Source organism: Pogonomyrmex barbatus, unplaced genomic scaffold, assembly GCF_055798465.1.
Source record: "Pogonomyrmex barbatus isolate J1 unplaced genomic scaffold, ASM5579846v1 scaffold16, whole genome shotgun sequence".
NCBI classification, from domain to species: Eukaryota; Metazoa; Arthropoda; class Insecta; order Hymenoptera; family Formicidae; genus Pogonomyrmex; species Pogonomyrmex barbatus.
Genome location: NW_028297112.1, coordinates 4513766 through 4536535, shown reverse-complemented (window position 1 = coordinate 4536535; position 22770 = coordinate 4513766). Strand labels below are relative to the sequence as shown.

The following is a 22770-nucleotide window of genomic DNA, read 5'->3' as shown; positions in this document are numbered from 1 at the left end:
ATAGAACTGTCCTCTGTCTCCTCATGAACAATACAGATCGGATATCCGATCGAGAAGCGGAATCGATCTCGACGAACTACGTTCACGTGTGCGCGACACACGGAGGAGGAGGCGGGAGGTGGGGGAGACGCGAGCGAGAGAGGAAGGAGGAAGAAGAGGAAGAAAGAAAAGACGAACGGAGTCTCCATTCCTGATTCATCCCAAGCATTTTTCCGAAGATGCACTGGTCAGAAGAAGAAGTGTATTGTGAAGAGAGGGCAGGGATGACCCCTTTCACTGCACCACGTTGGCACCGTCGCGTATATAAAGAGCCGAAGCGTCTGACGAAGAAGCACAAGTATCACCACCAACCCATCTGCATCTCAGGCAAAGCTCCTCTTCATCGTTTTGGTGCCGGTGTGACAGAGAGATTATGTACACTATTAAGGTAGGTACGCATAGACTCGCCAAGTTGCCGCGAGTTGAGTCCCGGTATCTTCTCGATTCTCGAGCGGGCCGTCTTAGAGTGCACACTAGAGAGAGAAATAGATACAGAGAGAGAACGAGGGGTAGGAGGAGGAGGGGGGGGGGAAGAAAGAGAACGAGAGAACATTTATCTCGAAAATTTCGACCCATATGTCTTGCACGAAAACGCGTCCGCGTTTCGAGGCGACGTTAGGTAACGACGAACGTCAGGACGTCCCTCGAGTGAGAAGACGTCCCGCAGTCACGAGATTAGTTTAAGTCGTGACGTCGGACCAGGCCAGACTAGACATCTTCGAACTCACGCGCGATTTGTCGGCAGCGATATGAGATGACATTTTAGCGAGAGACGTTCAAGAGTTGCGCAAGAAGTCTCGTTGCACGTTGTTTGACGTTATGTATTCGTATAATTAACGGCGGTCCGACGAGGCGTCGTTTTGCAACGGGGTTAAGCCTGTCTCGATAAGCTAATCAATCTAACTAATTAGTCGAATGCTTTATATATCGAAATTTAAAAATATGTGCGTCTTACAACTCGTCTCTCGGAAAAAAATTTATAACATCTATCGCTTTCGACGATAAGAGAGGTGAATATTGGTAGTACATTTGGAGTACGAAAATGATATCTCTTATTTTCGTTAAAGTACGATATTTGTACGACGATGTCAAAATGATGCAACATTTAAGAGTAAATGCGTAAAAATTCTAAACGCTTTCTTAGATAGCTTCTCACTTCCCACAAACGTGTTATTTTGCTTAAACATTTTTAAATTGAATCGTAATGCACAGTAATGTAAAGGAAAGATCACTGCGCGTCTCGAGTTATCAGTACAACAAGATTTAATTTCACAAGATTTAATTGCACGCGAATTGCGCGCTTATCGGTTGATGGAGAACGTCGAATTGCTTTTTCAGCAAATTATTATAAGAAATAGACTACTGCGTTCACATTTTTTTTCTCCTCGCATTTTTGCTCGTCTAACCCGGCTTGTCGCTCGAGGGAATAAATTTAAACGATCCTCTTCTCGGCTCGCGCGTCCGATATCAGCGGAATTTTTCAAGAGTCGTTGGCGGAAACGAACCGATAAACTTTGCTCGACTTCGGCAATTTTTCCGGCTCGTGCGTTCTCGTATATATTAGTAAATATGAAATACGCCGTGCGCGCTATCGAGTAAAAGAGCCGAGACGTATCGCGCGTACGATGCATATGTATGCGACGGATCGTGAGTGCCATTGGGAGAAGAAAAATTCCTTAGAATCCCGGGATCGCTGCATCACACCGACATTCGAAAATTCGCCGTGCGTCTTATGGGTCACACATTTCAGAAAACGCGCGCGTGTTCCTTTTCCTCTCTCGCATCACTGGAATATTATTATTATTATCTCTGCAGTTCGAAGATGCGAAAACCTCGTTACGGAGGGAAGCTTCGAAATTCAATATAACGTTTCTGTGCCCCGAGAACGGGAACGGGAGAGTTCAAATACGCTTCGCGAATTCGCGCCAGCTCGATCGAAATACAATAGATACGTATATTTTTATTTTGCATGTGTAACAACTAAATCCGACTCTGTCTGACTTCTAATTCGATGTGCGATTTGTGGAAACCAAAATTAGAATCAGACAGTCGGGTTAGTCGGATGTGATGTAATAACGATGGGTGTCAGTGCTCTCGTCGTAATTTTGCATACGTTTTGCATAGGAACAATCGAATTAAACGTCGCTCGTCGCCGGCAGATTTATTCAAAATAAGAAAATTAGTAAAAATGAGTAAAAAACGTATTTGTCATCGCGATGAGCGATGTATGTCGTCTGCCATTTGTCGCACGTACGCCTCTTTACGATTTCCTCATCCTTTTGCAACGTCGCTTCTTCGTCGCTTAATTCGCGATTCCACGTTACTCCTTAATGATTCTGCCTTACACTAAGACGACTTTAATGTCCCCAATGGCCCTCTCTCTATTGCTTATGAGGGTTGTTCCGTAGTAATAGCGTATCGCTGGGCGAGGTAATAATAATTTCAACAGCCATCTGAGTATCGTTCACGATGCGTGACGTAAGCGGCATGTGGCACACGCGTGCCGAATAAATGCGGAATTGCGAATATAATTGCACTGTAACGAACGGAACACTTGAGTGTTACGTCACACGATGGCTCCTCGGCAACACCTTTTTCCTTACAAATGATAATTGCTCATGCATTCTTAGTGGTTTCGGTACGTACATTAACTCGTCTGTGTCATCAAGAAAAAGAGACGATAGACGAGGCACGATAGTCATCATTTATATGATTGATTATTAGTTAACCATGATTGCTAAATTTGTACAGATATTGCATTAAATATTTAAATGTAAATTCTAGATGTATTCTATATTTGCTTTCTATTGCGGAATTTTACACAATTGCTCGTGGAAAAATTTGCGGACGATTAACATTTATATTTAATTTGAGATACTTAGAGATTTTCAATCGTGTGTAAACATTTTTTGCGTGACGACGTGGAGGTGCAAATTTTTCAAGGTGGATCGGCGTTTAATACGCAGCGGAAACGCATATCCATGTTCCCGCATGGCGTAGAGAGCGTCATTGAAGTCGGAATTCTCAATGTCAATTCATCGAGCGCGTAAAGGTGTATCGGTTTCCGCGGTAATTCTCAATGAAGGCGATTCGCTGCAGAAAAATCTCCATCTCATATCTCGCTAATCATATTTTATTACCGTTCTGTAATGCAATCGGCTTCACCGCGAGATTATTTTCAAATTGCAACGCACGAGCACGTTTACGAAATGCAAATCCTGATTACCATCGTAATCAGTCACGCTGTAAAGATCAACATTGTTAGTAATCTTGAGTATTCTACCCTGAGGGCATACGTGAAATTCATTCTTCGAATAAAATCCAAGCGAACGCATTTATACAAAATTTTTTGCAGAATTTGAAAAGAGTCGCTCTTTAAATCTGTCTATCAAAAGGATTTGAAAACGAGTCCATTTATAGCGTCGGAAAAGATTCTCCTCGAGAGATTTTCATCTTGAATTTACTTCACGCGGTACACGGTATACACTATTTGATAAACGATATCGAAAGAGCCGATAACGATCTTTTCCGTTAACGCTAAAATTGCTGACAAGGTACTCAACATTAAACGCGCGTCGGACGAGCGTGCATTTTCCTGTACGATTTTTAGAAGGCACAAAAAGCGTCTTCTCCTCCTTTTCATAATCCGCCGCGTTATTGCATAGCACCGGTGTGGTTCAACATCGTCGTTGCACGATAATTCTCGCCTCATCTCGCTCACATCCACGGAGATTTTCCGCGCTTCGTCGTTTTCCCAGTCGCTTAATAACGGCATTGTCGATCAATTAGCATTTTAGATAACGATTCGTTCGCCGAGATAACAATTACGTGAGCGCGAGGCGTGAAACAATCCCGCGGCGTTCGCGCAACCGATCGAAAAGAAAAAGAAGATAAAAAAAAGAAGAAGAAGAGATGATCTTGCGCGAGTCTCGCGGCGCCTCGGGACGCGTCGTAACGATCATTAACAACATCGACCTTCTGCCTCCCTCGAAATTACGTGTATTGAGAGGCAATTAGCAGTCTCCGGTTGACCGGTTAACGGGAAAGCAAATGTCGATCCTCGATATAAGCACGTTTGCATAAGTAGTTTTCTCGACGAAAGTTCGTGACCGCAAAAACCAGGACTCGGTTCGCGCGTACTCGTCAAAAGTATCGATCTTCTCTTTTTTTAATCGTGGATGAAGAACGTGGTGAAAAAATTAAGCTCCATTTTTTCACAAAGCTCTCGAGGCTAGCGGCTTTAATTATTTTTCCCGAGATGCTCCGAGAGAAGACCCGAATCTCAAATTCAATCTTGACTTCTTTCGGTGAAAGGAAAAGGATCGGTTGTGAAATTTCGCAGATTTGAATGAATAGCCTTTCGATAAAATATTACGAAAATCGAGGTGATCGGGAAGACTTGATAACTCCCTCCCCCCCCGCTTGCATTATGCTCGCGAATGTACCGGTGATTTTCTATCGCTCGATTAACGCGAGCGATGGCTGCACGAAAATCATGGACTATTGTAAATTGCACGTGACAGCTTCGTTAATCCAACGAGCTTTGCCAGGACGGCTGTTTAATCGCTCGTTGCCGATTAACGGAAAATCAATCGAAACGATCCTCTGATGCGCGTTTCATCGTGTGCCACTCTCGTGTGTTTAAATTGAAATTCAAAAATCCGGCTCGGCTGAAAGCCCCAGAGCCGACTATTATTAATTGGAATTAACTGTGTGAATTTGAAATTAGCAAATCCATTTCAAACGCATAGAAATATATCCTTCGCGTCTAATGCGAGTGAAAATAAATAAAATTTTCTCCATTATAATTTAATCAGAAATAAGTTATTTTTAAAACTTACATATGTAAAACAATGTGAAAATAATAAATAAACGAATTAAACAAAATGAAAGAAGGGATAATATTATTTTATAAGATTTTAGTTGCAACTTTGTCCACTAGTAAGTCCACTTGTAAGTTTCTACTTCTCAAGTTTCAGGACTCTTAAGCAACTTTGGTTAACTGGAACAGCGTAATATGTTTAATTCCACAATTCTGAACTGTGATTTTATGAAACCAAGCAACACGGATCACGTAAAGATCGAAACTGGTTGACATTTCTAACATGATGATTTCTGGTCGCCGTCTCTTCTCTCTCTCCTCCCTTCTCTCCCCCTCGGTTAGATTGAAACCTAATGAAGTTCGTGAATGAAATTACACGTTCACTCCGCGCGTTCATGAGAAAAACGGGCGCATTGCTCGGCACCACTTTCGTCCTGTCATTACATGCCGTATTTCATAATGTCATTTGCAACTGACGTAACCGCGCCGTGCAGTTTCTAAGCATTATCGTCCTCGGTTGCCCTTTGCAACCGTGCCCCGCACACGTATATAACACGTATTGTACGGCCAACCCATTTCGCGTGTACTTTCACGAAATTCTATGAATATTCGAGCAAGCCGAAAGGTTTTGCCGAGACAATCGGGAATGCCATTATCCGCGGATCTTTTCAGTCTATTCTCGAAAATACACCGAAACCTGAATCCTGAACCGTCGCTTCGTCGTCCCCGAGAAATTCGAAAGAGGAGTCTGCGGCTTAATCGCACCAATGGAAATCACACGCTGGACGCGGCCGACAGTCGAACGATTCAACTTCCTTCTTTTTCTTGATTCGTCTTTTTTTTTCTCGCGAAAATCCCACGATTTTCATTGTGATACGCTGTAATCGTGGGACCGCGCGGATTACTCGCGTCCGATAAAACCACGAGTGTTCACGATCCGACCCGCATTGGGACATTAAAGCGACATTACGCGCGCGACTATAACGCGACGTGTGGTAACAGTAAATTTTCCACACTCGAGAAGAGTTCAAATTCCGTGCTCCAGCTGCGACTTTCGACGCAGCGTCACTTTATCTCGTTCACATGCGCCTGCGGACGGTGCGGTCTCTCTCTTCTCTGAAAGTTTGTAAAATATCCCGTATCCTAGAGAATAATTTTTATGAAAGTAATATTGCCGGGTGATCGATATATGGGATAACTGTTGACAGGTGTTGGTGGCGGTCGTACTTTGTACGACAGGCACATTAAGCGCACCCCAAAGACCATCAAGTGGCGCTGATAAGGATGCGGTAATTACATCTCAGCAGCTCGAAGTCAACTTTGACGGCAACTATATTAACAAGTAAGTTACAATACGCTCAAACTTTTCGATATGTATCTTTATATATTTTACGATGGAATTATTCTGGTCGGAAATATCATTTAGAAAAAAAGAATATTCCATTTAATTAAGACGAAGGCAAGATAACGAGAAACGATGTTTTGTTAGCTCGTTAAGATTTTTTTTCCATCTTGAAAAATTGTGTCATCGCCGACGAATCCACCGTCATTAGCGAATCAGCGACTTCGCGAAAATTTCTTTGTAACGTAAACATTCCTCTGGACCCACGCAGATATTCGTATCCTTTTCGGTCGTTTACGAGGAAGACAATCGATACGGAGATGGTCGGCAGGTACCTGCGAATATCAGATACCTGATGACACCAGGCTGCCAATTGTCGCCCACGATATATCTATTCTGCATAACTCCATTATTATGTTCGAGTGGGAGCATTCGCTACTGTGCCGAGGACTTCTCTCCTCCGGCCGTTTCTATTTTCTCTCTTTCCTACCGTCTACGACGACAACCGAGGCCGTGTGATGTCTTTTGAATTCTCATACGACTTGCGGATGCATTCATCGATCGTCAAAGTAATTATCGATGACAGCAGAATTTGGTTTGTTCTCGTCTGTCACTTTGATTGAATTGTCAAGCTGACGGCTTGAATTGTACTCGTGGAGTATTTTGTTTCAGCAGTAATGATCCAGCTGCTGAATAAATTAAAGATATAATTTTTTTCTTAACGTAATTATATATGAAATGGCGAAGAATTTTACATTCTTGTATTTCTATATTCGTTCGCTTTTTGATTTCTTTTTCTTCTCAATTTTTCATGAAAGAAATCGCGTGCAACAGATTTTCTTGATTTTACTATTATCCTGTCATTGATAGTTTATTTTTTTAAATGTAATTATATATGAAATAATTTTACATTCTTGTATTTCTATATTTTGTTCGCTTTTGGTTTTTCTTTTTATTTCTTTACTTCAATTCTCCGCGAAAAGAATGCAACAGATCTTTTTGATCTGGCTATTGTTCTATTACATGATCATTTATTTTTTCTTAATGTAATTACATATGAAATAGTGAAGAATTTTACATACTGATGTTTCTATATCTTTTATAGCTTTTTAAGCTTGATTTTTTTTTTAATTTCTTTATCTCAAAATTCTTTTCCGCAAAAGGAATAACGACCGACAGATTTTCTTGATTTTGCTGTTGTGTTGTCACGTGATCGTTTATTCGTAGCTTCGAAACGAGCAATGGGATCAGCCATCAGGAATCAGGCCAGCCGAAACAAGTGGAACAGGAGACGCCGGTAGTCTCGCAGGGCTCGGACGCGTATGTGGCGCCGGATGGCCAACAGGTCAGCATCACGTGGTTAGCAGATGAGAACGGTTTCCAGGTGCAGGGCTCCCACATCCCCACGCCGCCGCCCATCCCGCCAGAGATACAAAGGGCGCTGGACTGGAACGCCGCTCACCCCGAGGAGGATGACGGCGGTCAGAGACCACCGGGAAGAGGTGAGACTCGCCGTATCAAATAATGAAGAATCTTGAATCCGCGTTCTCTCTCTCGGAATTATACACACCCCTTAGAAAAATTTAATACTGAAAGGTAATGATTTATTTTGAATATGAAAAGCACCGTTCAAAACAAATAATTTCCAAAATTGTATTGGCCACACAAAGTATTAAATTGGATTTTTGTGAAGGAAGATAGTCCGACCTTAATCTTATTCCAAAATAGTCTTCGAAACTTGTGAGTGTTTCTTTTTTTTTAATTTTTTTAAACATGTAATTATAATTTAGTACTCAATGATGCTAATTTTGAAAAACGAGATGTATTTGTTTCGAATGCAAGCGAGAGATATTTTTGTTCAGCGTGAGAAATATATGAGAAATCGTGAAACATGCTCGCGTGAGGTCAACGTACAAAATTTATCGCGGGCTCGGAAACATAATTAGAGGAAATTAATAATCAAGTGTGTAACTTCAAAAGGTACAGTGTTTGAAACAGCGTTTCTACCCCACAAGGGATATCATATGCGTGACCGCATCACACTGCACAGTAGAAATGAAATTTCTTTGTGTCCTTAGCAGAAGTTTAATTAATGTTATAATTAGAAGAAGCGCCTCTGTCCGAAGTGGACGATTAAACCGCGCGATTTTTCTTGTTTTAACCGCTCGCTGAAACTACGCGGCACAATTCCTCCGCGGAACGGAAAACGGTTGACCCAAATAATCGAATTACCGCATGATGAAAGACACACGACTTTCGGGGAATAGGCCAAGCGGTGAAAAAAATCGCAACAGATCCCGCCGCGAAATTGGTTTACATCGGACGATTCCGATCGTCGTTGCTCCGTAAATCCATTTTGATCAAGCAGCCATCTAAATTTCCCTGTGCGTTAAGCGGGCCCGGTCCTCTGTGTTTCCGACAAACAGGGGGGCTGTTTGTGGCGGGAGGGGGTAAATCAGTTTACTCAATCGCAGTTCGACGGGCGGCAGTAGCTCACCGAGACTCGCTGCGGCGTCGTTTAATTCACTTTGGTCCTGAACTCGAAATTGAAATTGGCCCGAATACGGGCGCACCGGTGAACCGAAAATATCTTTGTGGCGACCGCGCGCAACGGGAACGAAAACAATTTCGGCGTACGTTTAACCGCTTTTACGGAGCAAAATCCGGTTACTTCGGCGATACGCGCCATCGACACCGGAAGACTCCCCATATTTTGCCGGTAAATAAAAGTCCCATCGAGAACCGGATTCCGTTCCACGCTTCGCGGACCGGAATCTCTTTAGGCGAACATGCATATTAAGAATCACAATAGAAAACGAGATCTCTGAGAGAGAATCGCCGATCTTTAATGTAAATCTGAATTCCTTTCCAACGCCATAACTGCCCTCATGCTGCCCTATATTCTATCTAAGAAGTCCCGCGAAATTAATTTCTTTTAGAGATACCCCTTTATGCTTTCAATTCAGTTTAGAAATGGAACGTTCTGTTGTACGTATTTTGTTTGTATTGTACACTCGCAGACTTCCGTGTCCACGTGAACACACACACACACACACACACACACACACACACACACACACACACACAACATAGAATACACATAATAAAGCGTCTACTTGTAACTATGTTACCGTACACCGTAAGACTCTGGAGTCCGTCTCCGTTAAATATTTCAAGAGACACCGTCCTCACGCTCACGGTCTCCCTCTTCTGTTGCAGGTTAATCAGCCCAACTTTACCTCAAACGTGACCTGATTCCGAGCCAGCTTGCCATGGACAGAACCGACCCCGAGCTTTCGAAACGCAAACACATAAAAATAAATATAGTGTGGTATATTAATCTAGGATACAAACGTAACACGAAGACAAGGCATGAGACACCGGTATATAATAAGCTATGTACTCCCGAGATGATTCTTTATCTTATCTTGTATAGATGAAAAATAAAGCGCACTGTTCAGCAGTTTCACCGAGGGGAGAGATGCCGTGCCCCGATGCACGCGCGCCACCTCCGCACGCAAGAAACGAGAACGACACGCGCGTGCAAATCGTTTTCGCGTGCGTCGAACGTTAATAGTATACATGTATACTTAACTTGTGATTTTTGTATATAAATAAAAGCGTTTTGCCCAAGTTGGAAATATCTTATTGTAACTTTGCTTCCTTCCATCCTTGTCCCATTCCTCCTGTCAAAAGATAGTTAATTACAAAATTAACTGTGGTAAACTCAAGTGAGTTACTTTTCAAAATGTTTTTTATTATTTTTTATACTAGCAAACTACGATAAAATATGGATTTTATATTACTTTCCGAAACTTTATCTTTGTCTAAAACTTTTGTATTCTTACGGATTTATTCTTTTTACTTCATCGTGCAGTAATGTTGGTAATAAAATAAGAATAAAGTTCGTAAAGAAGAGAGTAAATGACGTAAGAATTCCTCAGAATGGTTTTGTAAGCTGCTTTTGATAGCGCAGGCTATTTTCTGGCTCTTTATTTTTCACGAGATCTCGTGCGTTCTCCAACGCGGACGCGCGTTTCCGAGTCTGTTATTTAGATATCGGGCCTCTAGAATAGCGTGCGCGCGGATAATTTCACGAGAAAGAGTTGGAGAAGAGGTTACTCCCTTTACATGGGCTTTACATTGGTCGTAAAACGATATAAGTATAAGCGAATGCTAAATAATAGTCGTAGCGCGCGCGTTTCACGCCGTAAAAATGTTCCCTCTTCATGCAGTCTCTCGCCGCAGAAAGGTTAAAAACTGCGAGTACGTCTTCGGCTCTGCACCGTTATTACGCAATTTTGTCTCGTGCAGATTTTCAATCTGCCCATCCTTCGGAGTGAATGTTACATCGTTGCGCGCGAGCAAGCGTCTGGCATGCCTAGTAAGCGAGCCCGTTCTAACAATGAGTGTCGAATAAAAAAGCGTGATGACTCTCGCATCACGGTGCTATTATATCAGAGAAGAGTGCCGTGGAAAATCTCTGGCTTCGGTTTTAACAAACCTTTTACGAAATATCGCTATCAAGATGCATATCTCGTTATGGGTATCAGGGTACATTTATGGCAGCTCTGACAAGGTAATTCAATAGTGAGTAATGAAACTGCATTATGCAATCGACTGAAGAAAACCGCTAAAATGATATGTCCAGTAAACATGACATAAGTCTTTCTGTATAATAACACATTGCATTTACCTGCATCATTTCGATAATAAATGACTATTTCGATTGCCTCATTTTCGTCGGGTTCGTATGTTTTCCGTCGTAATTTGAATGCGCCGAGTACATTCATATAATTCATATTTACAAATATACTCTTTTAGGTATCATAATTATGTTATTTTTAATGTACAATGGTATAATGTACATGTTATAGATTGCAATTATTTCAGAAGCTGTGATGTAAATTTTTTTTGTAAGGTTGAGCATATTTAAACAAAAAAAGAATTGTAATAATATTTTTGATATTTATTGCAATATTTTGTTACAATTAATTATTAATTAAAATAAAAAATTAATGTAAACAACTTTAAAGTAGTTTTTCAAATATATTAATATTAACTTGAAAATTAACTGAGACTCAATTTCTGTATTCCTGTTATTTTTAAAAAAAAAAAAAAAAGATAAAGACAAAGAAAAAAAAGAGATAAAAATACGAGTTGAATTTAAATTAACATTTACGAGAAAAGAGTTTAATAATTTTATTAAGCAATAAATAAAATGCTGCGTTTAATAATTTTATTAAGCAATAAATAAATACACAAATGTCTCAACATTAATAAATTTTTAAGAGCACTAAATAGTATATCAATTAATTAAAGCTTAATAAAAGATGCCGTTACAAGAATATAAATGACCGTAAAAAAAAACTGGATATATACGAAAATTGCAATAAAAAGACTCGCATGGGAATAAACATGGTAACAATCCATCGTACGTCGCAGCTGTCGGGCGTTAACGATAAAAAATCATCCGAGTGCAATGCACATCGATCGCGAAAGGAATCTCGAGGAAAAACGAGTGGGTATATAACGTGCGTTTCAAAGGTTAAAACACTACGTGCATTTGCAACGTACTTGAACTATCTATCCGTTTATACATCTTCTTATGAAAACACGTGCAAATAATTGCAACGTGTTGAATTTTTTTAACTTGCCCGGAGATTAAAACTTCAGAAAATTTTTGTGAAAACTTTAAACGCATCCTAATCACACGTAAGATTTTCCCACCCCCCCCTCCCCTTCCATAAGGGGGTGGGAAAATCTCCTTTCTCGCGAATTTGAAAGATATTCGTCGAACATCATATATAAATTAATAGCTACGTGACGAAAGTGCAGCGACAAAAGCGCAGAACTTCCGATTCCAAAACGTGGATACGAAGGCTCGCGGGTACGTTTCTTTTCTGGTATGCATCGGTCTATAATAAAGGTTCGAACCGGTATCATCGAGTGGCATTTGAAGCAATATGCCGACGATAGCACAGAGCACTGCTATCTATAAAAGGAGGACGCGGTGGATAAACGCTCGTCAGTAATACCGTGCACGCAATATCTGGAAAACGAAGCAGTTGAGGTAAGAGCCTCGCATAGTTGCCTGTCAGTCAAATCTCAGACGACGTCGTATCGCAATCGATATTCTTTTGTAATAATTATCCGAGACTCAACAAAAGTGTCGAAACGCACTTCTTTAAAATAACGCTTGCACACACAGCTTTTATCAGGAGGATGTAATATCCATAATCCGCTAGATAAATATTGGATAAACTAAATTTGTAAGTCTTTACAAGTCACAAGTTAGCATTTTTAAATCTCTCATTGCCTAATATAAAAATTCTGTATTTCGGAGAGCGGCGTAAATCAAGCTTTGTAATTTTGATACGATTCACAAATCACGTACGCCGGCGAATGCGCGGCTTAGACGATAATTCCTAATCCATCTTCGGTCCTACCCAGGATGAATCCACATTTAATTATCTTGCTGAGCCTGGCGGCAGTAATATCGGCGGCGAACGAGCCAATAGCCATCGTCAGGCAGGAGCAGGACAACGGCAACCCGGACGGTAGCTACTTCACGAGATGGGAGAGCGCCAACGGAATTACCTTCGAGGAGCAGGGCGTTCAGAAGAATGCCGGCCAGAAAGACAAAGAGGCCGAGGAGGTGCGCGGCTCGGCGTCGTGGACCGCGCCCGACGGGCAGAAAATTAATCTCGGCTGGCTGGCAGACGAGAATGGCGCCATTTTCCAAGGGGCGCATCTGCCGACCCCGCCGCCACTGCCGGAAATTCCGCCCGTCATCCAGCGCGCCCTCGACTGGATAGCCGCCCACCCCTACAAGGAAGAGAGAAACAAAGTGTAGCCGATGCACCCCTCGCATACGAACACGCCGAAAGATCATGCTTCACTCGCGTACGTCTAGCTTGACATCAAATGTAAAAAGACGAGTTTGTATAAAAAGATTTGGTATGCCGAAGGAAGATGCGATTTAATTCCCGACTCCTCGCTCGACCACTCTCGCCGTTTCGTGAAATTATAAATTATCCGTTTCAAGTGTATCCAACGTGCGAGCAATTAGGATAATTGTGATATTGTATTGTGATTGGGGTAAATGCGATATTGAAAGATTTGATTAGAGAGATAGATCCAGTTATAAAATCATTAAAGCGAATAACAGTTTGTTTAATATATGAGATTATTAAGAAATAAACGCTATTAATTATATTATTGGAAAATCTCGCGTATTTTCATGTTTACTTCAGTATCGCAATTATCCCGGTTAGTTATAATATACATTTAAACGATTCAATCAGAGTCTGATTAAACGCGGACAACACATGTGCGGAAAAATTTGTTATTTTAAAAGGAGGATATTTTATACTTTAATAAAAACCTCAGAATATTCATTGCTTGACAATGTATAAATCTGCAAGTCCACGATTATAAATTTGCCGTTAACTGCGAATCCGCGCGAAAATAACAATTACGAAGAAGTTCTAGACTTGCACTCGGACAATTAAAGGGGCGAAAGGACTTTTTAGCGCCATTGCCTCTCGGCGATGGAGGCACTTTCTTAATAGTTAAACAATTGAAGCAAATATTTGTTCTTTTGCTGCCTACAACCGCTTTCTTCGCCTACTTCGTTAGAGAATTTGCAAGAGTATTCCGAGAGAGGCTACTTGACGTAAGATTAGCTGGCAAACTCAGTTAAGTAGAATGTGGACACACGACTATGCGGTAATAGAAAAATCGGGGTCAAAAATAGTCACTGCGACGAAGGAGGAAGACAGATATTTACGTAAGCGAGTGATAGCGAGAGTTTTTGCTGCCGCACTGTCGATTATATCGTCTTCTCGAAAGTGGAGATAACATAACAAGATAATGGAAGTAGCAGAGATAATTACGTCAACAGTGAAATGCGCTTTATGAGTCGAATTAAGCAAATTGAATTAAAATAATTGAATTAAGATTTTGAAAAATATTAAAAATACCTGTGTGATTTGTATAAGATAATTTAATTAATAAAATCTGATAGACTTCTTTGCTAATTGATCCTACAGAATCGAACCTTGTAATAAATATAATGAAACACCGTTTATAATTGTCGAAGTTGTAAATTAAATAAAAAATGTTGTAAATAAAAGTCTATTGCGCTTTTGCTCGCACAAAAGTAATTTTGAAATAAAAGAAATTATAGCAACGTTATCTAAGCGTGGTTTAATAAAACAATTTCCTATTGCAACATCTGATTAATCGAAAAATTTCGACGAAAATACGATCGATTAAAGTAATACGAGATAAGAGTTTACACGAGATATAAATGGTTTATAAAGTTATATTATACATATATGCGTACTGTATTGCGTTTTGTTATTGATATGAATTAAACGGACAAATAGGCTAATCAATCCTCTTTCTCTTCAATTTTCCTGTCATTTTTTATTTCATTATTTATTCTATATTTCTGTTTTAATTTCTATGTTTTTTTTTTGTTTGATGAACGATTATAGTCGTCAAAATGAACACAGGCGTAAACAAGCACGGATTGCTCGTACTGCGGAAATATTCACGTACGCCAATTATTACGTTAAATTGTTTACGAAGGGGCATATATATATATATATATATATACATATATATATATATATATATGTATGTGTTTCGCCTGTGCGCCATCGCGTTTAATTTGATAATTAATACCAAGCGGCCGCTTCATAATTTGGTTATAAATTCCGTGAATCATGTTTCTTGATTGCGGCAGCAATTTCGATTCGACGGCACGATCATAATCGGTATTTGTTGAATCGCGAGCGCAAATAAGACTGCGATAGATGGAATTAATCGAGGCCGGATAATCGAATTTATGGTACTATTAATAAACATTACGAGTCGCCGGTGATATCACGCCAATGTATCGCCGATACACGCATCCTAATGCGCGTTCAGATTAATATTTTGACAAATGCGAAATTATTATAATATTTGTGGATTATAACGGCATCCAGATAGCATGACTCAGGAACGGCATTTGTTTTCTGCTATAAGTGTACTACGTGACACATACAGGAAGAGACATACAGTTTTGGCACACTTTCTCTAACCGCAGGTAATAAAGCATAATCTCGTGTTGTAAGAATGCCGTTGTATTGGATAGTCAATAAATAATATACATCATTTTCTTCATGATTTCTAAATGTAAGAAAATTTTGACTCAAATAATATTTGTATTTGTATTATAAGATATTTATCATTTTTTTATCATAATATACTTCATATATACTTGATATATACTTCAAGATCTCGATATTTGAGGGAAAAAGAGACAAAAATCTCTTAATAATTAACCATTTTAATACTGGAAATGACTTATTTTGAATATTAAAAATATTTGAACAATAATGGTTTTAATAAACACAAAATAAATAGTTAATCATCATTTTCCAGTGTTAAACTTTTATAAGGATAAAACTGGTTTTTTAAATTCTCGAGTGATGTAGATCTGCCAATCAATCATGTAAAAGAAACTATACTTTAGGGAGAAACGGTTTGAAGCTTGCATACAATTTATATTTTCTCTTTGCCTTCCGTTTTCTCTGTGGGAATAAACTTTGAAAGATCATTCAACCCCACGCGTGCGAACTTGCGCTGGAAAGATTTATATAAGTTGCTGTTACGTGATGCTGTAACAAATTTAGAACACGACTCACGTGCTAAACGGCAATACATGACGAATGTCGCGGCGCCTGCGGTGAAAATTCAATGAGAACGCCGCGAGGTATAATCGGTTCCGGTTTCTCCACCCCCGTGGAAGCTGTCGGATGTCAACGTCAATGTGTCGAGAATCGGACCCCTAGACGACCTTTTCGAAAGTTCCCCGGATAGATGGCTGGCCTGCGAAAACGACGTCGTACGAGGATTATCCGCGGTGTCACCGTGACGTGTTAATTCTCGATATCGGGGAAGCGGCGATATCGCTATTCGATCATTAGGCGAGATGAAAGCGGCCGAGAAAAGAAACGCGTTGGCGCCGATTTGTATCTCTCACATCTTAGAAGTGACAGCTTTGGAGATCGAGTCGCTCGCTGTTCCTCCTTAGATAGCAGATCTCTTTGTGCGAATGAAGGCTCGATCGTCAGTAATAGCGTAAATCACTCGGGATGAAGAGAGCGCGTCACGAGGAGAACGCGTCAAAACTAATTTGTATTTGTCATTTACCAGCGTGGAATGACGGCAGCTCGATCGGGAAAGGAACATTTTATTAACTCTCGAGTGCCTCGTGGGATGGTCACGAAATTGACTCGAGTAAAGAGACATTAAAAAGCACATTTAAACCGGTAATATCACACAGATCGCACACATTATAGCACATTTATAAATTATTGTGATTTATCCGATTTTGCTATTCCAGCTTGATTGTGGCAGGCTTATATAGAAAAGAAATTTAATTAGATTACCGAGTGCCTCGAATGTGTGAAACGCATTGTTAACGCGAGAGCGGTTAAGTAAACAAACTTCATCGAGATGTCTAAACTCTGATTGCACCAGACGAACGTAATCAAAGTTATCCGCAGTCTCCATATGACGCGCGCTTACATAAGATGAAGCGTCTTTGTCCACTCTACGTGATTGATTAATGATAGCGAGCAAGGTCCGTTTTAATAAAGACGCGCGCGGCAGCTGTGTTTACAGCGATGTAATATCTTACAGTAATAATCATCGCGCGACTTTCTATCGTAAATCAGTCCGACGTATTCGCGATGGCCGACGTCTACTTATATCCATAGGTCATTGTTAATGCTCGAACAGTGGTTTATTCTTAATTGCGCTATAAATTCCAAAAACAATAGGTTTGAATAGGCGACTTGATGAAAGATTAATCGGATACGTATTAATCTTGTTACGCGTCGAGGAAGCAAACGCGAATTAATTCTTAATTCAAATAACGAAGATAGAGAGAGAGACAGAGAGGAAAAGATAGAGAGAGATCACTAACCAAATTTTCTCCGCATCCTTCCTGGAGCATCCGAGGATCTGCCGCCGAACCTCGCACACATTTCGCAAAGGGGATCAGGCCTATTAATAGAATAGCGACGTCTCTCCTGGGATGCAACGTTTATTCTTAATGTACCGTGACACATATCTAACGTCAGTTACATAATTGTGGTACATATTTGTATATCTCTCTTCAAATATTATATATATATATATATATTTTATATATATATATATATATATTAATTAGAATACAATAGTATTAGAATACAATATAATAAAATACACATATGCAGGTTGTGTGTGTGTGTGGGGTACCGCGTATTACAATAAATATTTACAACAATTTGAACCAGAGCAGTCCGTGTTCGTTTCAGGGGCGAGGACGACGACACGCGGGCGACGTCACCGTGGGTTCATTTATCGTGGATCATCTTCCATTCTCGTGGCGGAAATAACAATTACTCGTCAGAGACCGTGAGATCACATGCTGGACCGCGGTGCCGGTCGCCGGTTTTACACCTGGTTCTCGTCATCCTTGGACGGATGTGCCGCGTTCCACTCGAGGGCTTTCAGAATCAGCGGCGGGATTTCCGGTGTGGTGGGCAGGTGAGCACCCACCGGCTGGAAACCGTTTTTGTCAGCTACGTAGGTCAAGGAGATCGCCTGGCCGTCGTCGCTGGAGTAGCTGAAGCCACCTTCTGCCTTCATCGCCTCGTTCTCGCTACCGGCGTCCTCCAGGTGGCCCTCTTCCTCGGCCTTGATACCGTTTGCAGTCTCGTAACTCCACTTGTACGAGCCATCCGGATTGGGACCGTCCTGACTCTGGCTGACGATCAGTATTGGCTCGTCGGCAGGCGCTGCCACGGCGCAGGCTGCCAATGCGATTAAGGTTACCTGACGTTCACAGAACAAGAAAAAATATAATATTGCAATATAAATAATATGTGCTTAATGGGAAGGATGATATTTGATTGGATTTGTATGATCGCGATGATGTATTTATTTTAATTGAAAATTTTGGCTGAAGATCTACATTTACTCTATTAGATTTTTAACAAGAGACAGATACATATGTTTTTAACTATAAATTTAAATATTAAAATCTGATTGATGTAATTACGCGACTCGTGGCGTAAATATGACATTACACTACTCTTGAACAAAATTAATTGCTTTTGTAAAATTATGAGAACCGATGAGATTGCTATTTATTTAATAGCTATTATTAAATCGTTAAAAATGTTCACTACCGATTTATCATTGGGAAATGCTGCAATGATAGATTTGCTGTCGCGACTATCTTAATTAATCTTTTTTTCCCTTTAAACCATATTATATTCATATATTGACCTCCCACATTTAAAATAAGCGTAACTTTCACAACTTCAGTTAAGACACACACACACACACACACACACACACACACACACACACACACACACACACTTTAAGAGTTAAATACAAATATGAACACAAATGATGGAGATTCTAATATTGATTGATTGAAATCACTTGAACATGACTTATGTTACGAAATACGCGTTGGATATCGGCTGTTGGATCAAAGTGAGTTGAGACTACAAATTGGCAAAAGATTTAATATACACGCCGAGATGAAAGTAAAAGTAATATTCATCCTCGGAAATTAAAGGTATAATAACTGATTTAGTAGAATTATCGAGCGATCCATCGTTCATCGATATTAGATGGGATCTTGATTAAAGCGATGATTGCGCGGACAGAAATGCACCCGCGGCGAATACAATTTAACACTGCCGCGCAACGATAAAGTATCCGGTACACAACGCGATGCAGAGAACCAGGCAACCTCAATTGCCACCAGTTAAGTCTTCAGATACATAATATATCGGATGAATATTGGCCTTCTCGTCAGTTTCCCTGTGTCGTTGCACAAGTGTTTATGCGACACGCGCTAATGGCTATCGTCACTTAGATATTCTTGAAGACGATTTACACGACGTAGCAGAAAATGGTAATTTAATCACGGTGATTACATGGAATAATTAAAAGCCACATTTGCATCCGCGTATCGTCGAAATATCAGATATCAATGTCAAAATGTTTATATTACTTCGAAATATCAGATTTCCAATTTTAGTATATTGTGACGTTCATGTTGCGATACGTATTATTGTCGATTTAATTTCAATGAATATTCGAGATTGTTAGATCGATTGGGCAGCTCTACGAATCGATGGAAACGGGCGTCGCGCATCGCAGTAGTGATACCGTTTTGAGTCAGACACGACGGGGATCGCGGTAGTATCAGCGTTATTAGGTCAGACGCCGCGCCTCGGATAAAATGAATTTCATAATATTAATAATTTCTACGGTATTATTGTATAATATTACAAAGTTCTGAATAATCGAGTAATATGTACAAGACAATATTTTAAGCCGGAAAAAATTTCTATAACAGGGAATTATCGGAAATGTAATTGATTTATTGAAATTATGATAAAACCGAATTTATTTAATATGCAAAATATTCAAAGGCTGTTTCATTAAATAAATTATGTCGAATGTATTACTTAAAAATTGAAATAATCAATTATGTATTATAAATTCTACAAATGCCGTTTTGATAATTCTCCTTTAAGCGTTTTGATATAAGTACTATTCAGTTGCGAAGTACATTTTATCTTTATTAAGATGAAATGCACTTGAAGGTAATTAAAGAACGAAAGGTATCGCTATCTCGTATTTCTTCTTCTATCTTCCGCGATACGAAATACTTTTGCTCCCCCGGAAAAGTTGCTCCCGGTTGAATCGTATCGTTCACGAGGCTATCGTTCATACGGGGAACGTGTAAATAATGCTAAACGTAAATGCTAAACGTTACATACGGGGAAACGTGTTTTACACGCGTTACAGGGCAGATTTTGGATGTATCCCGGCGTCGATCGATATCTTTACACCAAACGATCCTTCGGGACACGCTACTTACCCTCCGGCCCTCCCTCCCGCCTTGTCCGCGTTTCTATCTACCGACATCCGAGTCCCGGAGCTCTCCCGATATACACTATATCGAATATATAATCGGGAAGTGTCACAACAACTTAACTCACGGAGCTTCCGGATACGCGCACAAGGGATCCCGCCGCCGGGGATTGGAAATGCATGTCAAATTCACACGACCCGCGGATTATCTCGCGGCGGAAGTGCCCTCTAGCTCTTCCCCCGGCTTCCCACCCCCGTCCTCTCCCATCGCCCACCCGGGGGTTTTCTTTCCTCTTAATTAAACGCTTACCAATGACGTGTACATGCTGCGGCAGTAATCGCTGATGGGCAAGTGTTTATCAAGCCCCGCAGCGCTCGTCGTATATATACCCCTGGAGGCATCACCAACACCACCGACGGCCCGATGCACCGATGGCCACCACGTTACGGTAATATGTGGGATGCACATGGGGACACGCCGAGGGGCCGCGTGCGGGGACCGACACCGGGGGGGTTTACACGGATCCTCGGTTTAACACCGCGTCGTCTATATGCGTGTGCTGGTGTGCGTCGTAGCCGGTGAGCCGAGAGACAACACACTCCACATCAGCATCGAGGAGAGACCACCTTCCCTGAGATCACCATGTCACACTGCGCTAAATGTCATCGGGTTCCCTATTGGAAGACGCTTGCACAATTGTCACGATTTCTTTAACGACGATCCGCGCGAGGATCCGTTTTTCTTTTCCGCCGATTAGTCGGAAGCTCGGACTCGGTGAGCGACTCGGATTGCCGATGTTCTTTCTGGTAAACTCGGCACGTTCGAATAGGTTTTCTCCAACGTTTCGTCGATCAATTTATTTGGATTTTTGAAATGTGATCTTTTCACGAGGATAAATACATAATGCTTTTACATAATTTCTCTCGTTGGTTCTTTCAAGCTCTTGGTGTTACCCCGCTAATTTTTCTCTTACGGCGAGTTCAGGAAAGTTCAACGACAAGCCTTTGGATACAAGGCGAAGATCTAGAAGATTTAGTGGATAAAAATGACTTTTCTGTCAGTGGCATCTATTATACTTTTTGTCATTCGTATATTCGAGCACCGTTACCGTTAGATTAAAAAAAGATCGAGAGCGAAATCCGAGTACTGCGTGCTCGAGAGACTGTTTTACCGTGCTATTATCGTGCAGATTTATGTTGTAGATTTTTGTAAAAAGCTGTACCCTTCATTTGAACAACGTATGCATGTGACACGTATGGGAACAGCTTAAACTTGTACTTTCCCTCGAAATTTATTAGACAAGCACCGCCATCGTTCTGATGTTTACCTAGCAATATACAAACGCGATGAAATTAAATTCTTTTTCCATTATTTTTCATTTTTTTCTCTTTTTACCCAGTTTTACCGCTCACGCGAATGTTGCGTAACGTTAATCGTTGTTTAACGCACATTTCCCATTTCTAATCAACAAATTGCGTCGTCATTAAACAATCGGCCAGTCAAATGGCTATTTACCTCGGTTTTTTCCTAATTGTCGAGTCGAAATTACTCACGATTTGGTGCAACGAAATCAAACGGAATCCTACAGCCTCCGGCTGACAAACGCACGGCATACGCGGTCGCATTGTCCGCTCTCTAATCAATCGGAAATAATCTGACAATCTCTCATTATCGACCGTTAATTATGTGGAGCGTCGCGCTACATCACGTTTACCTTGTCACGGATGAACTTTCCATATCCGTGAGATTAATGAGCTCGTATTAAACGCGCGTTTACCGCAACTATAGAAATCAAAGAGTTAAATGAAAGAGGAAAAGAAGGATTCAGGGAGTTTCAGACTTCGATATAACCGAATTCTGGGAAAAATAATGACACGCCGAATTTCCTCGCTCAAAAATGCATTACGCGTGAAACATTCCCTTTGCATACGCGTAATACGATTGCTTCTATCTGCAAAGCAAAAAGGTTTTTTATTTCATCTTAAATGCTAGGCATGGCTATGTAATAATATTGGATTTTTTCTTGTTATTTTATTACGTAATGTGTACGACAGTGTACGAGAGTGAAATATAATACGAATGCATGTGGCGGAAGCTACACAGGATTATGCATGCGCCTAACATGCGTATCTAATTAATAATCAATGCCATTCCATTGGGATGTTTGGATTGTCAGTAAATATCGCCGATCAGATATGTTAATGTCGCCGCGTGAGATAGAAGGGGTTATATTTGTCTGGGAAATTCCGTGTGGTACGGCGCGTTCGCGCCGTAAACACGCGTCTCGCGATATTAAGAGAAAGCAACGCGAGATGTTAAATCTCAAGGAATCTTTTTGGGGGACACACAATGGAAACGTGGCGTGGTGAATCGCCGGGACTTTCGGCGCGTTACAGAGATATCGTTAAGATTGATTACGTTAATTAGTAATTTAGCGACGTCGCGCGCCCTCCTCTCCACCCCTCTGAGAAAACTTTGGGGAAGACCGTGCATTTTCCTACGTGCGATTATTGATCGTGGACATTACCGGCGAGGTATTCCGATGTAACATTAGACAGGATCCGACGGGGGAACAGTGAATTATACCTCGATAGGCATTAGTTTTCTTCTTTTACG

The 22770-nt window shown here is 40.8% G+C and overlaps 3 protein-coding genes and 1 long non-coding RNA gene across 8 annotated transcripts; 2 read left to right on the top strand and 2 right to left on the bottom strand.

Moving 5' to 3' along the window:
- The first annotated feature begins 267 nt into the window (after window positions 1-267).
- Window positions 268-9836, top strand: CPR14 (cuticular protein 14). 2 transcript variants are annotated; one of them, XM_011633173.3, is made up of 4 exons: window positions 268-427; window positions 6070-6203; window positions 7431-7705; window positions 9423-9836. In XM_011633173.3, exons 1-4 carry the CDS (start codon window positions 413-415, stop codon window positions 9425-9427), a joined length of 429 nt encoding a protein of 142 aa, XP_011631475.1. In that variant the 5' UTR covers window positions 268-412; the 3' UTR covers window positions 9428-9836. The 2 variants fall into 2 exon arrangements, with proteins under 2 accessions (XP_011631475.1, XP_088930019.1); XM_089073893.1 differs by lacking the exon at window positions 268-427 and adding an exon at window positions 5848-5983.
- Window positions 9837-12131: 2295 nt separating this feature from the next.
- LOC105423425 (endocuticle structural glycoprotein SgAbd-8) lies at window positions 12132-14402 on the top strand. 2 transcript variants are annotated; one of them, XM_011633171.3, is made up of 2 exons: window positions 12132-12276; window positions 12657-14402. In XM_011633171.3, exon 2 carries the CDS (start codon window positions 12658-12660, stop codon window positions 13057-13059), a length of 402 nt encoding a protein of 133 aa, XP_011631473.1. In that variant the 5' UTR covers window positions 12132-12276; window position 12657; the 3' UTR covers window positions 13060-14402. The 2 variants fall into 2 exon arrangements, with proteins under 2 accessions (XP_011631473.1, XP_011631474.1); XM_011633172.2 differs by lacking the exon at window positions 12132-12276 and adding an exon at window positions 12316-12475.
- A 920-nt stretch (window positions 14403-15322) lies between these two features.
- On the bottom strand, window positions 15323-17015 carry LOC105423424 (uncharacterized). Of its 2 annotated transcripts, XR_016138611.1 has the most exons (3): window positions 16243-17015; window positions 15905-16088; window positions 15323-15842 (listed from the first exon to the last, which is right to left on the bottom strand). It is a non-coding gene; the product is annotated as an uncharacterized LOC105423424 (long non-coding RNA). The 2 variants fall into 2 exon arrangements; XR_016138610.1 differs by having other exon boundaries at window positions 15905-17015.
- Window positions 17016-17292: 277 nt separating this feature from the next.
- On the bottom strand, window positions 17293-20637 carry LOC105423423 (larval cuticle protein 65Ag1-like). Of its 2 annotated transcripts, none has more exons than XM_011633170.2 (2): window positions 20464-20637; window positions 17293-18086 (listed from the first exon to the last, which is right to left on the bottom strand). In XM_011633170.2, exons 1-2 carry the CDS (start codon window positions 20620-20622, stop codon window positions 17706-17708), a joined length of 540 nt encoding a protein of 179 aa, XP_011631472.2. In that variant the 5' UTR covers window positions 20623-20637; the 3' UTR covers window positions 17293-17705. The 2 variants fall into 2 exon arrangements, with proteins under 2 accessions (XP_011631472.2, XP_088930017.1); XM_089073891.1 differs by lacking the exon at window positions 20464-20637 and adding an exon at window positions 18854-19103.
- Between the last annotated feature and the right edge of the window lie 2133 nt (window positions 20638-22770).

Bases quoted from the DNA above. Each gene is read 5' to 3' on its own strand.
- CPR14 (XM_089073893.1), top strand. From the start codon at position 5,945: ATGCGCCTGCGGACGGTGCGGTCTCTCTCTTCTCTGAAA. The intron at 5,984-6,069 runs GTTTGTAAAATA...AACTGTTGACAG, and splicing joins GGTCTCTCTCTTCTCTGAAA to GTGTTGGTGGCGGTCGTACT. The intron at 6,204-7,430 runs GTAAGTTACAAT...GTTTATTCGTAG, and splicing joins GACGGCAACTATATTAACAA to CTTCGAAACGAGCAATGGGA.
- LOC105423425 (XM_011633171.3), top strand. From the start codon at position 12,658: ATGAATCCACATTTAATTATCTTGCTGAGCCTGGCGGCAGTAATATCG.
- LOC105423423 (XM_011633170.2), bottom strand. From the start codon at position 20,622: ATGTGCATCCCACATATTACCGTAACGTGGTGGCCATCGGTGCATCGG. The intron at 18,087-20,463 runs GTAAGCGTTTAA...TGTGAACGTCAG, and splicing joins GCAGCATGTACACGTCATTG to GTAACCTTAATCGCATTGGC.